Genomic DNA, 13,960 nt, shown 5'->3' on the forward strand with positions numbered 1-13,960 from the left:
CCTTTGACCGTTCGGTCATGACCGATGACCCGGGCCGTCAACGGTCATGACTCGGGGTCATGACGGGGTCATAACAACACTGCCCGCTGGACCATGTATGAGTACTCACGAGTGCTGCTAGTGGGGTATTAGGGCGGGATGCGACGAAACCTGACAGCCACCACGGAGATCCCTTGGCCGCCCCAGGCGCTCATCGGATCAGGCTCATCAGAGCACTGCCACCCTGAGTGGTCAGGCGCTCCGCAAAATCTCTCTCCCCTTCGGACAACATCTTCGTTGCTTGCCACTGGGAAGGGCTCCACTCATAGCTCGACGGTTGCGACAGTGTGCTGTTTGTATCGAACTGGAAGAAGCTTTGCTGAAGTTTCATCCACCATCGGAAAATAATCATCATCACAGGACGCGCAGGAAGCTGCGTGGGAGGACATCGTCTGCCGAGATATCTGGAGCACCTGGTCGAGGTTTTGTACGTACAATTGCTACGTGTTTCGCGCAATTCATTAACATTCATTAAGCATGAACTTCTGTTGCGGTCACGGCATGCCAGCAGGCACAGCAGGCACTCAGCTGAAGTAGCCGGTTGTCAAGGCTTCCGGTTGTCGTTGAAGCACACCAATTGGGTTCCCGATACAAGTCTCAGGAAAAAATGAGAAGCAATCATCATGCATCTGCATGCGCGAGGTCCCATCTACAACATGCTTTACAGATCAATCTGGGGGCGGGTTCAGGGATGAGCACTGTGAGAACGCCAGGAACGGTCAGATCATCTGGATCATCTTCTCCTTTCTACCGGATCGTGCGGTGGTGGTCCCCCATTTCTCCACCCCTCAAGGCGTGACACCATCTCCCTATCCGCCGTCTAGAATCCTTCCTGCCTTGTCAAGACTCTGCGGGATCAAACCCGTGCATCGCGCTCCTGCCTTCGCGGGAACGCAAAAACTCTTGCTCAGCGCCGAGCTCGCGGTCCCCTAGACCCCGCCTCTCGCCGCACCCGTACGGTCTCTTCGCAAATCGGAAGCGAGTATGGCGCCGGCGATATATACTGATGGGCTCTCCGGCCCTCCGTTTTATGTTATCACAACGCGCTCGACAGCCCGCAATTCCGTCACGCCTCTCTCCCTTCCCCTTCCATGAGTGCTGAGGTACGCGTAGCCTCCGTTCTCCAGGTTCTCGTCCGACATGCAGCTCAACATCGCGCCCTCTGGGTGTAGTCGTCCAAGTCGAACCCGCCGCTGCAGGCACTCTTGCCCATCAATTTCCTCATCATCGGTGGAGGTGCGTCGATCGATCACTCGACATCGCTCATAGGCTTCGTGGCGTCAACAGTCGTCGTTAACGCTGAACGCTTGAACATCGTCAGGCATCGCAGGGCTTGCTTGTGCATTAGCCCTTCGACGCGTCGGCCACCGTGTCACTGTCCTGGAACGGACGGATAAAGTCACCGCAGTACGTAGCATGCGTTCCAGGGCCCGGATAAAGGCCGCCTCTCATCAAGAGTCTTATTACGTCCTTTGCCAGCGTGGAGATGGCGGTGTACGATTGCCACCGAACCTCACCAAGATTCTGTTCCATTGGGGCCTCAAGGATATCTTGATGAAAAAGGCATCAATCACGAAACGGCTGATTTTTATGCGATGTAAGTCCGGCTATCCTCTCGTGCTGCCCTGGGCTCCTTGTGACTGTTCGACTTTGCTATCACATCTAGATGAGACGGGGGAGAGGCTTGGTGAGCATGTGTGGGACGAGGAGATGCTCAAAGAAACACGAGGAGTTTTCATGATGCTTACGGTAAACATATGTCCATTTACATCGTTTGTACGAGACCCCCACTGACTCCAGACATGCCCCTTCTAGCATTCCGAACTCTACGACATTCTATATGATGCTGCAACTGGGCTCGGGGCGCAGGTCCGGTACAATGCAAACGCGGTAGAGCTTGACCCTGCAGAGGAGCTCGTGAGGCTCGACACGGGCGAGGAGCTGTCCGCGGATGTATTAATAGGGGCAGATGGCGGATTTGGCGTCTGCAGGGCTGCGATCCTCGGGAATGGAGTACGCGGAAAAGGAACAGGGCTCGCGGTCTACGAGTAAGTCACGCACTTCTTTGGCACGTATATGGGCGGCAACGCTGAAGTCTTCTGCTAGCACCATTGTTCCGAGCTCTTCTCTCCCGGAGTATGCGGAAGAAATCCGTGAATGGGTATGTTTCACATGGTGTCATGAATACATCGTGTGCTGATTTGCGGAAAGCACGGACAATTCGTAGCGTTCGGCAACCGCCATGCGATTGTCGCATACCCGATAGTGCGTCTGGTCCGCGTCTTCGGGCGTCAGCTAGCTCACCAGCATCCAGCATGGAATAGAAGATATTGCATTTCAATTTTACGCGCCCGATAACGAACACGAGGGCAAATACGGTAGTAATCCAACGGTGGATGTTCTATCGGTCGTAGATGGTATTAGCCCCCAGTGAGCAATCTCCGTTCCTAATGTCATAGGTATTGGCTCTCATTCGGACTCTGTAGACTCGCAGTGGTCGCCAAGGTTGCTCGGAAAGCTGTGCGCGTCTCGATCCAGGAACATCCGGATCTGGAGGACTGGGTTCACCCACACGGGCGGTTGGTTATCATTGGCGAAGCCGCGCACCCCTTTCCTGTGAGTCAATCTCTTCGAGAAGCGTACGGATTCGCGTCTCTGTAGTCAGGGACGAAATGTGTTCCCATGCTCACATCTACACAGCCTTCCACGATCCAAGGCACGGCGATGGCAATCGAAGATGGTGCGGTGCTCGCGAAGCTCTTCTCGCACCTTTCGGAAGAGCGGCAGATTGAGAGCTTCCTGTACGCGTTCCAGGAGCTGCGCCAGGAGCGCGCCGATACTGTTCGCCACGGCGAGTTTGCGAGTGTCATGTACATGACCGCCGACGGCGAGCTGGCGACAACGCGGGACGAGAACATGCGCCGGAAGGCCGCCGCGGGGAGGAACGTGCTCGATGGCGAGGGGGACTGCGACGCGGCGAGCAAGTGGGAGGAGTATCGCGTCATCTTTGGATACGACTGCGAGGACGAGGCGGACGACTGGTGGGTGCAGTGGGGGATGCTTCGCGAGCGCGCCCTCGATCGCGAGTCGATACATGCGTCGAGCGTTCCGTCATTACTCGATCTCTATCCGATGATGTCGTCTGTGCAAGTTACCTCCACGGATGGCGAATAGGACGACGGCCGGGCGTGCGATTGACTGCGATAAGCCGGACTGATTTCCCCTTGCACCTCATCGAACTCTTTAATCGTACTACCTGCTTTCGATATCCTACAATCGCTTTCTTGCTATCATCTACTCGTACGCACAGCTATATCGCTCATTATACGCACTGGATGTACTAGTACGATTACCCACACTATCTGGATACCATTCGTTGCTCGCCTCTGATTCGAGACAAGATGTCAGAATAGGTACGTGGTCGGGCTATGTATCAGATTCCATTGTATCTCGTACGGTCAGGTCGCATTGCACGATGCTGCTTCCGAGGATGTGATTGCTCGCTCAAGTTTACCAGCCATCTTGACACTTGGAGTTGGAGAGTTGGCCCAATTCGAGCCCACTGGTAACTTGCAAGACCTGCGCGCTTTCAAGCCCGCCTCGCATCAGCGACAGCACCAAACAATCGGCCGCCCGTCGGGCCGCTGGGCAGGCTCCCAGCCACGGTAGGCGTTTGTTTGCTTGTATGTATTTGGCTGGGTAGGCGGCGGTGAGCGACAGCGTCGGGCTGAATGGCGCTGAGAGGAAATTAATGGTGGGCTCCGTTCCCGCCCTTTGTGGGCGCACAGCAATCCGACACCCCAATTGCTACCAATTGCTACCAATCGCCAGTCCCGAGCCAGGCCAAAGCAGCGTATATATCCCGCCTTGTTCCGCCATGGCTGCCTCGCCACCTCTGCTCAACGCAGCCCCCTTCAAGCTCTCAGACATTCTCTGATCCTCCCGAGCTACCACGCTTCCCAGTCTTGTCTTGCATAACAACACCTTATCCATCCACACCATCGCGATGTCTCCTTCTGTCGCCCGCCCTACTTTCTTCGGGCTCTTCGACCGCCCGGTGACACCCGACGTCGAAGCCCAATTGCCCCAGCCCACCGCGGCCCGTCTCCACACGCGCGACGCGTCTATCGCCGAGGAACCCGTTGACTCTGTCGACCTCTTCTTCGGGGTGTCGCGGTCATCCCCTCGGTCGTCAGTCACCCTGGTGGGCACTCGCGACAGTCGTCACGACGAAGTCCGTCGCTCTTCCTCAGTCGATGTCGAGGCTCTGCCTCCTTCCTACGAGGACTCTATCGAGCTCCCTGCGTACACGCAGGTTTCGGACCAGCCTACGTTGGCAATGTACCTGTTCAAATTTGGCTTCCGTGAGTATCTCTGGACCGCGCGCTGGCGTATCGGATAGCGTACTGACCACGTCTGTTCGTTCATGCAGTGTTCCCCCTCTTCTGGGTGGCAGGTGCATTCATCTTGCTCTCGCCGCTTCGTGCTCCCGAGGATTGGGAGTCCACCAAGCCCGAGGTCGTGCGGCGCGAGTTGATCGAGTCCATGCGCCGCACCGAGATCAAGTGGGCACGGCGCTGCCTTATCGCCCTCGCTGTCCTCACCCTCGTCCTCGTTGCCGTCGGCCTCAGTGCATTCCTCATCATGCGCTTCTAATCGTCATCATATTCCCTGATGCTCTTCGAGACCGCCAATCGTTCCACCCCCACATGCAAACAAAATGCGGGCCGCGGCACATCCGATGCCCTATCTCCACCATTCCTTCTTGGACTTTTTGGATGACCAGCGCGCCCTCGCGCATTCTCGACGCGTTCATTGCTACCGCCTGGGCGGTGCCTCATTGCTTCACCTGTCTCTCCCTGCGATTGTATCTTTATTGTGTATCTTTATTGCATAACTGTATCACTAGCACAGAACTCTACTTCCAATTCAGTAACCTTGTCATCATTCTACCTCGTTTGAGCACAGTCGGCCGCCAGCACAGCAGAGTTCCTTGATCCAGGAGTTCAAGATTTGCCAAGCATCGCCAAAGTCGTGTCTTTCAAACCCGACTGTCATTAGGATGTGCTTGTGTGGAATACGCCCACACGGCCTGCAGCGACTCGCATCTCTCGAGCAGCGTACCGGCCTTAGCGCTCATCGGCAGCTTGTCCACGACGTCCCACTGGTGATGGACCTTCGTTTCTCCGTTTCCTGTGTCCCTCTCGGACTCGCAAATGCAGATTCAAAACGTCAAAGCTGGAAGAGAATCAACTTGGATCCGACGAGCGAGGGTCAGCAGGTTGCCGTGGAGATAGTACATTCCTGTAGTATTTGCGTGAGCTGAGGAGATGAGAGTCGGGAGATGCTTACGAGCCGTTGCTCCATGTCCCGGTCGCCGTCGCCCTCAGACAAAGAAATCAGCCTCCTGAACGTCTTGAGCGAGTTGAAGTCAGGCCCTTGTCACGGGCAAAGAGACTTGAATCCTAGCCCTGGTGCATGGTGCGCGACGCATCGCTCCCTGAGATGACGAGGTAATCTGGACCGGTGGAGGCCACGATTGCGCCGGCTTGCTGGTCCTTCCCTTCTAAGCCCACCGGTTCGTACTTAGCGACATGAACTGACGTCATGGGACTAGTGAGACCTACTGACCTAGCATGTACAGGAGGAAGGACCCGGCCGTGGTGTATTACGCAGAGACGGCCACGACCCAGCCTGGCGTTGCTGAGCGATAATGAGGTCCCGATGCTCCAGCGAAAGGCGCTCCATCGTCCTTCTCAAAACGACCCTGTACGTAAGTGTTTTGAAAACCTGGAGGGGATTCAAATAGCGTCGTAACGTTTGCATGGGGCGGGCCCTAGTAGACATTCATGCCGACGTGTGCTTCAACAAGGCGCGGTTTGAGAGATGTTGAGACGAGGATCGTGTGCTTTCCCCCATCGCCGACGGACGAAACGTGAGGGTGGCGGTAGTAACGTCCGGGTTTCTCCGAACTTCAGTCAACGTCTGGCATGACAGTGCACCGTGGGCAGGGCCATCTGCGCCGCCTGACCTCGCAGTATTGGCATGGTTCTCAGCAGTGTACTAATGTCCGAAACCGCCATAACATTATGAAGAACGTCGATGTCGACGTTCAAGACCGGATACTGCATTTGTGGAGCAACACGTCAAAGGTGTCAGCATATTCCTATGCGCTGTCGCATTCCTGTATGCACCTTTATGACCTGCAACGTCTCTGAGTTTCAGGTGTTTGTCCTAAAGCCGAGCCGAGCGGTAACGCGGCAGGGCAAACGAGTGGCGTTAGCTACCTGTTCTTGGTATCGACACGTCAACTACTTAAACGTTCATGACCTGATAACAAGTGGTTCAGTTGAATGACTTCTGACACGCCGCACTGTAGGAATGGGAGGCGGATGAACGGTAGACAAGTTACGCATCTTGATAGACACAACGTAGACAGAGCGCATCTACATCGGGATGAATATTGTGCAACTCGTCGACGATGGGTCACATGACGTCGAAGTTGGACGCTCGACGTGAAGTGCGTTTGAACATCGGTCGACAAAGGCGGCGGAATAGAGGACACATGTACTCGATCCTAATGATACATCTGTGGTATGACAAGTAATCCAGCAAGCAAGAAAGTCCATACGTGCTCCGCGCCGCCACATTCCTGCAAGGTTCCTGCCGCGCCTTTTACAGCTTCGACTTGAACTGATCCTCCGTGACACCCTTGCCCATCGCAGCCGTGGACGACACGCCACCGGTAACGGTCTTCAACAGGCTGTCCGCATAGTCCGCCCCACTCCACTTCTGATGAGTGAGCACGTCGCACCCACTCTCGCGCTCGGGCCGCTGGACAAGCTCGACGTAGGCCTTCATGCCCTCCTGCGCGTACGCCTTGGCGAAGAGGTTGCTGATGTACGCGTTCGAGTGCAGACCACCAAGCTGCAAGACGGACATAATCAGCACGCAAGCTCAGAGCGCTCGCATTAAATAGTCATATGACTCACCGTGATGAACTGCCAGACATAGCCAAACTTCCCAAGCTGCCACACGTACGACTTCATGTCTTCCGTGTTCAAGCCGGCGGCCTCCCAGTTGAACGAAGGGCTAAGGTTGTAAGCGAGCCACTGCTTTGGCCACACAGAGTGGATGCCTTCTGCGAACTCCTTCGCCTGTGCCAGGATCGGCTTCTGCGTCTCCATCCACAGCAGGTCCGCGTACGGCGAGTACGCAATTCCGCGCCACACCGCCGACTGCGTCCCGCCCTGGAACCTGTAGAAGCCCTCGCGCGTGCGAGGCGCGTCCCAATCCCAGGAGGGTACCTGCTTCAGCCCGAATTCCTTCTGCGCGATCTGGACAGCGGCAGGCCACGAGACGTGCGCGACGCGTTTGGCGAACTGGTCAACTTGCGCCGGTGACGCGCCCTGTGCGCGGAGCGCGTTGCTGAGCGTGGTCGAGAAAAGCTCGAGCTTCGCAGCCGCGATCCACCGCTCCTCGACGGCTTCGAGCGCGGCACCAGTCTTGCCGGCGCGCTCGGCCTCCGTGAGCTCGACGACGAGCGGGCGAAGGCTTGGGTTCGTCGAGCCGAGGATGTACGCGTGGTCGCGCTCGTCGATGTTGCTCGTGATAAGCGTCGCAGCCTCGGAGTCAATACGCGCGATGACGAGGTTGCTCACGCCCATGATGTCGAACTGGAGACGGATCGCGACGAGGCGGTTAATGTGCTCCTGCACGGGCACGAGCACCTTGCCCGCCATGTGCCCACACTTCTTCGTGCCGGGCGCCTGGTCTTCAATGTGGATTCCGGCGGCGCCGCGCTCGACGAACAACTTCGCGAGCTTCATGACCGCAGTCAATCCGCCATGGCCGGTGTCTGCGTCAGCGATGATCGGTCGGAGGTAGTCAATGGCGGGCGTCTTCGCGAGCTCGGCCTCCGACAGGCGGGAGCGCTCCTCGCGCTGTTTGCGGTCGTGGAAGAGTTGTGCCGTGAACAGGTGCTCAACCTTATTAGGCACCGTGTTGGATGGATAATCCGCCAAGTCCGGACCTGGCTCATGCGTGGTCGACGCCGTGCTCGACGACTGCCAGCCGGAGACGTAAACGGTTTCGAGGTACCTGGCCATCTGTGTGACCTGCACGGGGTCAAGGCTGCATCGTGTGATCAGCAGACGCCTTGACAGTGAGACGACAGAGCACTTACGCGCCATAGGTATGCGATGGAGTGCCGTTCTGGAAATGCCCAGAAAGGATACGCCAGAGCTTCTTGCCCTGGATGTCTGAGGGGTACGAGATGGGGATCGTGCCACGCTTGGCGACGACCTCAGCCGCAGTGTAGGGACGCGTGGTCTTCCACCAGCGGGAGTCCTGTTCGACGCGACGAATGACGAGCGCAAACAGTCAGCAACACGTGTGACATAGTGGGCAAGCACGCTGCAGACATACCTTCCACCACCGTTCGACCTGCGCAACTTCCTCCTCGAAGGCCTTGCGCTCGTTCAAGTGAGCCATCGTTCAAATGCGTATCCTGAGGGAAATGGTTGTGGGCTGTGGGGGAGGTCGTTTGGAGGATGCGGGGGAGCGTGTGGGGGGATGTTAGCGATCGGAAAGCCATTCCAGTGTCATTTTGTAGGACCTGGTGGCTGGGATGGACCGTCTGAAATGGGCTCTACCGTAACGCCGGCGCATGTGATTCGAGACCTCCGTTAGCTGCCCACGGGTATACTAGCGCCGGTGGAGTCCCGCCCAGGCGCTCGGTGCGCCGTCACCCTCCCGCTTGCAAACCGCTCTCGAGTCGGCCGAAACGCTCCCGAGAGAGCCCGGGCTGTCAGAATTCGCCTCGACTCAATCCCATGGACGCACTCTCAGTACGGCGATAAGGGGAGAGCCCACCGCTTATACGCTCTAACACCTCACGTTTGCGGGGCAGACGATCGTCGCCTGCGTCTGTGAACACCGCATCCGTTGGTCGGAACACTTACACAAGCATCTGAAGCGAGAAAACCTCGCGGTTGTTGGGCAGCTTGGACAGACGCCGCGTCGAAAGTTACGGTATGCCGTACCGAGCTGGAATTGGTGCCGGCATGCGCGAATCTGCAATTTGAAAAGGCCTGGATGGTCCATGCCGGAATGTGTTTTCCTGGCCTACCGTCTGTTCCCATCGTACACCAAACTGGCTAGCCCGTAACGAATGAAGAACGCCACCAGACTCCCGCAAACCTAGAGGAACAGATGTCAGACGCTTGCAATCCACCCCCGCGATGCAACGAGCGCGCTAGACTCAGTGTTTTTCCCACGACTAGCAAGCGGGGTAATCATGGGACTTCATGGTCGTCGACTCCGCAGCGTTCATTTCGCTCAAGCACGCCATCGGGCAGTCAAGACTTCGCTCCGACAAGGGCGGAGAGCAGACGTTCAGGACGTAAAGAGAGGAATTGCGTTGCTCACCTGTGTCGAAATCAGCACGCGCGTGAGACTGTCCTCCCTCCTCGGTCCGAACCGGAGCAGGAACACGTTCAGGATCGTCAAATTGGTCGTCGACGCGATCTCGCCCGTCTTCTCGTCGACTGCGAGATCCACGAGACCGAGCGCGGAATACAGACGGAGGACGAGAGTGGAGAGTCGAGATGGGCGCTTGTCTTTGAATTCCGCTCGTGAGGGGTGGAGGAGCTGTGTATCGGGATCGAATCTGCCGGAATCGACGGAAGAGCGAGAGTCAGTTCGGTACGGCCGAACGTGCAATGATTGATGCGGGGAAGGCGGGATTCCTTCGAATCCGGGAAGCGACGCGCAAGTCGAGCGGTGGAAGGAGAGTACGTACCTCGGGACGCGATGCCTAGGGCAGGGGATAAGCCCGAACAGTTGCGGACATGACAGCACGAAGTTGAAAATCTGGGGTAGGAAGAAGAGGAGCAGCGTCTTTGAGTAATGCGCCTGGATACCGACGACAGCGAAGGCCATGCCCGTGACATAGCACAACGTATCGCCTGGGAAGGCGCGCGCGGGATACCTGCATCGCGAGTTCGCGCATGTCAGCACTCCATGACATCGTTCAACTCGGGTCAAGCATAACCGATGAAGGCATGCGCACCAGTTGTGATACATGAACCCCAGACACACGCCAAGCAGCGGCAGCATGAAGTACAAGCTGAGCAAATGCCGCTCGACCAGGATTCTGCTGCCGTATGCCATCCCCGCACTCCATACTCCTCCGACCTTGACGCCATCTGTTACGTGCAGCGGTAAGGGGATGCGGAATCCGACGGCCCATGGGAGGAAGAGAAGGTCGTTGAGAATGATGGACAGCGAGATGACAACCGCCTGCGAGACCTCTGACCCGTTTATACCCGCCAGTATATTGATGCTATTGGTGCAGAAGGTTGAGAGTAGGGACATGTACACGTAGTACAGCGGACCTGTGAGGAAGGATCAGGGAAGGAGAAGTGCAGTGAGGGGGGAAGGGGACTGACCCAGGTGTAGCAGCGTGCCAAGCAACCATCGTAATGGTAAGGGCACGACGACGTCGGTCGCCCCGCGCTCCGAGTAATAGACGATGAGCAGAGGGATGGACGCAATGATGGGTATCGGTAGCTTGTGTCTCCACCGAATGTCGAAGACATCGTCTAAGAAGCCGAGCATAGTGGCCATGAGAAGAGACAACAGGGATGAGAGATACACTGCTAGCTTTCAATAGCATAGATTCGGTACATGCGACTTGAACGAGCTGAGGACGACTCACTTGATGATGCGGAAACTCGTCCACCACAAGTCCTTCGCGAGCCCTCTGCGGAGAGTCATGGTATTTGGTGATAGATTCGGTGAAAGCATAAGGAATAAATAGGATGAGAAGTATGATGTATATTGAAGCGCAAATGAGGCCCTGACTCTCCGGACTGGCAAGGCGTGGTGCTTGAGTACCTGTGGGACGAATGGTTGGCACGAACTCACATAGGCGAATCATAGGTCTTCAGCAGATCTCTCCCCTTCAGGTTCGCACGAATGAACGTCGGACCTAGTGCGGGAATAAGGTATAGGGAGCCTAGCAGCGCAAAGATAGACAGTCCAACTGAGGCATGCAGCGCGGGTAATGGCGGTGCGGGATCTATGAGGGGCCGGAGGAGGAACCAAGCTGCAGTTGGTACTGAGATGAATAACAAGACATTTGGCAGCGGCCGCGGACGAATGGCTTGTTCTTGCGCCATGTCGGAGTGAGCGGTAGGTGCTCTCAAGTTGTATACCACGCAGTTCTGGATAGTCTGAATATGACGGTTCAAGGAGAGAAGTGGACGGCGTGGCGGATTCGTGGCGGGGGCATTGGTACAGACCAGACCGCCAGCTCGTACTTACCCGACGCATTGCGGACGTGTCGAATCTCAGATTTGCTCAAACGCGTGCCACGTGCTCCTATACACCGTGGTCGGCGTCTAAACCGGGTCGCGTTTTGAGTCCGCCACTTGCCACACGCCTCTTACCACCACCACTCCTCGGCCACCCAAGCTGTTAGTCTCTATCCACTCTGTACCGCCGCAGGGTCCACCCTCATCTGTGCACAAATACAACTACATCCACCTGCGATAATGGCCACTACCCCGCGGGAATGGCTGCAGTCCAATGGCGTGGACCTCTCTTCAGGCTATTCGAGCAATCTTCAATCGGCGCTCCTCGTCGACACTCTCAAGGAGAGTAACTCAGCTCTCAAAGATGCCAACGCTGCTCTCAAAGATTTAGTCTCCTCTCTGCAAAGTGAACGGGACCTCCTCATCGACAAGAACAATAAACTAGTGGCACAACTCGCTCGTCGGTTGAATCCCAATGAGGCAGCAAACGCTGATCGTGTACGTATGCCATACCTGCATCGCCCTGCTATATTTACTCAGAAAAGCCGCTATGGTATCCTGTAGGATAACCGCTTGAGTCAGCTGGATCTCTCCAAGCTTCCCCAAGAGATAGTCCTTCGCATCTGTCTAGCGGCCATACCCGACAAGTACCAGCACGACTATTCCTTTGCCGCCGGCCCTCGGAGCCCATGGTTCAAATGGTTGAACACCCGGACGGCCCTTACTCTCGTCTGTAGAGCCTGGAACGGGCCGGCTTCTGAGGCGCTGTATACCGACATAACTTTTCGACGGGCAGGCCAGATTCCCGCCCTTGCACGTACATTCCGCGCCTCAGCTGTGGTCAACGCTCCCAACCGCGCCAGATATGTGAAGCGCATCTATATGGACTGGTGCACTGTCATGTCTCACTGCGAGAAGATCGTCCGGGATGACCTCATGTATCTCTTGCAACACTGTACTGCACTCAAGTCGTTTGCGTTACGGCCTCATCCAGTTATGTGGGCCTCACACAATTCAGACGCACCAATCATCCGGCACAGACCTCACTACATCTCTAATCCGCAATGGCTTCTCAGCAAAGAAGGGAATCCCGCCTACGGCATGGCGTTAGCGTCACAGTGCGGTGCGGGACTGCAAGAACTAGCCTTCGTGGGCCCGCTGATATCCCCGCAATCACTAAATCTCTTCTGCCTACTTCAGGGAGCTGTCCATCTGAAGATTTTGATTTTGGGCGCCGTGGATTTTCCTAACGTACAAATAGGAAGTAGCCAGCCATCAATCCCTGCGCAAGTGGCTTTACCCCGTCTCGAGGAACTCCAACTTTTCCTGCACAACGACATGCCCCGGCTCCACAACTACATTTGCGGGGCATGGCACCTTCCTGTCCTCAAGAGGCTCACACTCTCGGGCTGCAACTTCTTCCCGGCGGACATTCTCGCGAAACACGGTGAGATGCTCGAATACCTACATCTCCGCTTCGTCCCAAGCACTTCGTCTCCCTGGCGCGACCAACGTCCCGAGTTCGGGTTCAGTCGTATCCGCCGCTGCTGCCCTCACATCCAGCACCTCGTCGTCCCCTTTCTCCCGGCCTACAACCTGCTATGCACCATCGACTCCCCGACGCTGCGCTACCTCGACATGTGGGGCGGGCGCCACAAGCGACGTGTCGTCGAGCTCATGTGCGAGCTGGGTCGCGCAAGCGAGCTCCCGTCCCTGCGCTCTGTTCGCATCCTCCCCTCTGCACTAGCACATATACTCCCCCAGGACGTCCCGCTCATTTGCCACCCGACGGACGTGAGCGACGATGAAGTGCGGATGAGGACCTTCCCTGCCGCCCGCGTCCTGCAGACGTCGTGGGCGCTCTTGACAGACTGTGGCATGGACTGGGGGGTAGCGTTTTTGGACGGCGAGATGTGCGATGACGATTCCGACGGCTCGAACTACGAACCGGAGGAGCAGGGCGCGAATGAGAACGGGGACGGGGATGACGAGGATGAGGACGACGGGACGTCTTGGGTATCAGACTCGGAGGCAGGGGATCTAGCCTCAGACGATGATACTGCGCTAAGTAGTGAAGAGGAATCTGGGATGGAGTATGACAGAGAGGCGGTATTGCAGCGTTATGCGCAGAGTCAGCAGGAGGACTTCCTGTTTGATGATGATACAGACGGCGAAGAATCTGAGGAATGACACGTCGACATTAGAGCTCGCACAGATATCTAACGATAGTACCTTATCGTTGTAATGACACCTTTCAAAGCAGGCTCCTCAAACACCGAGATGCTTTCGAGCGGCAAAGTTGGTTGAAGAGGTAAGCGGTCTCGGATTCTCGAAAGTTGTTGTTGTAAGTGGTAAGTGATGGTCTCTTACACTTCCTTTACGCGGGACAATGTTCAGTGATAGGGACAAGCATGTAGAGGGCCGTATATGTGGCGATTGGCTGAAGCGCGTCTCAGATTACAAGATTGCGACCGCCAATGACATTTGGGTTCCACGTTTGAGTGTCGGGAAACGTAGGTTTCCCCACATGGCCGGCCACGAATACGGCCATAGTCTTGATTGTGGGCATGCGGGGAGACCTACGTTCCCGCAGTATCGCCAAG

The 13,960-nt window shown here is 56.5% G+C and overlaps 5 protein-coding genes across 5 annotated transcripts; 3 read left to right on the forward strand and 2 right to left on the reverse strand.

The window, feature by feature from the left end:
• Positions 1-261: 261 nt before the first annotated feature.
• DICSQDRAFT_92749 (FAD/NAD(P)-binding domain-containing protein) lies at positions 262-3,343 on the forward strand. The gene is made up of 12 exons (XM_007370113.1): positions 262-466; positions 516-1,142; positions 1,212-1,275; positions 1,361-1,446; positions 1,519-1,636; positions 1,706-1,788; positions 1,855-2,087; positions 2,146-2,200; positions 2,251-2,304; positions 2,354-2,469; positions 2,526-2,655; positions 2,740-3,343. The coding sequence occupies exons 2-12, from the start codon at positions 1,131-1,133 to the stop codon at positions 3,211-3,213; spliced, it is 1,425 nt and encodes a 474-aa protein (XP_007370175.1). The 5' UTR covers positions 262-466; positions 516-1,130; the 3' UTR covers positions 3,214-3,343.
• A 903-nt stretch (positions 3,344-4,246) lies between these two features.
• On the forward strand, positions 4,247-4,674 carry DICSQDRAFT_17380 (uncharacterized protein; the record flags this gene model as incomplete). The annotated part of the gene is made up of 2 exons (XM_007370114.1): positions 4,247-4,403; positions 4,472-4,674. Coding segments are annotated over 2 exons (360 nt in total), but the record flags the coding sequence as incomplete, so codon positions are not given.
• A 1,766-nt stretch (positions 4,675-6,440) lies between these two features.
• On the reverse strand, positions 6,441-8,571 carry DICSQDRAFT_112226 (isocitrate lyase). The gene is made up of 4 exons (XM_007370115.1): positions 8,467-8,571; positions 8,225-8,388; positions 7,032-8,172; positions 6,441-6,966 (listed from the first exon to the last, which is right to left on the reverse strand). Exons 1-4 carry the CDS (start codon positions 8,530-8,532, stop codon positions 6,715-6,717), a joined length of 1,623 nt encoding a protein of 540 aa, XP_007370177.1. The 5' UTR covers positions 8,533-8,571; the 3' UTR covers positions 6,441-6,714.
• A 594-nt stretch (positions 8,572-9,165) lies between these two features.
• Positions 9,166-11,300, reverse strand: DICSQDRAFT_157570 (N-acetylglucosaminephosphotransferase; the record flags this gene model as incomplete). Its single annotated transcript, XM_007370116.1, has 7 exons — positions 10,969-11,300; positions 10,760-10,913; positions 10,491-10,704; positions 10,112-10,436; positions 9,842-10,030; positions 9,469-9,709; positions 9,166-9,240 (listed from the first exon to the last, which is right to left on the reverse strand). The coding sequence occupies exons 1-7, from the start codon at positions 11,220-11,222 to the stop codon at positions 9,166-9,168; spliced, it is 1,452 nt and encodes a 483-aa protein (XP_007370178.1). The 5' UTR covers positions 11,223-11,300.
• A 297-nt stretch (positions 11,301-11,597) lies between these two features.
• DICSQDRAFT_174292 (uncharacterized protein) lies at positions 11,598-13,547 on the forward strand (the record flags this gene model as incomplete). Its single annotated transcript, XM_007370117.1, has 2 exons — positions 11,598-11,855; positions 11,922-13,547. The coding sequence occupies 2 exons, from the start codon at positions 11,598-11,600 to the stop codon at positions 13,545-13,547; spliced, it is 1,884 nt and encodes a 627-aa protein (XP_007370179.1).
• Between the last annotated feature and the right edge of the window lie 413 nt (positions 13,548-13,960).

This window comes from Dichomitus squalens (assembly GCF_000275845.1).
Source record: "Dichomitus squalens LYAD-421 SS1 unplaced genomic scaffold DICSQscaffold_61, whole genome shotgun sequence".
Lineage (NCBI taxonomy): Eukaryota > Fungi > Basidiomycota > Agaricomycetes > Polyporales > Polyporaceae > Dichomitus > Dichomitus squalens.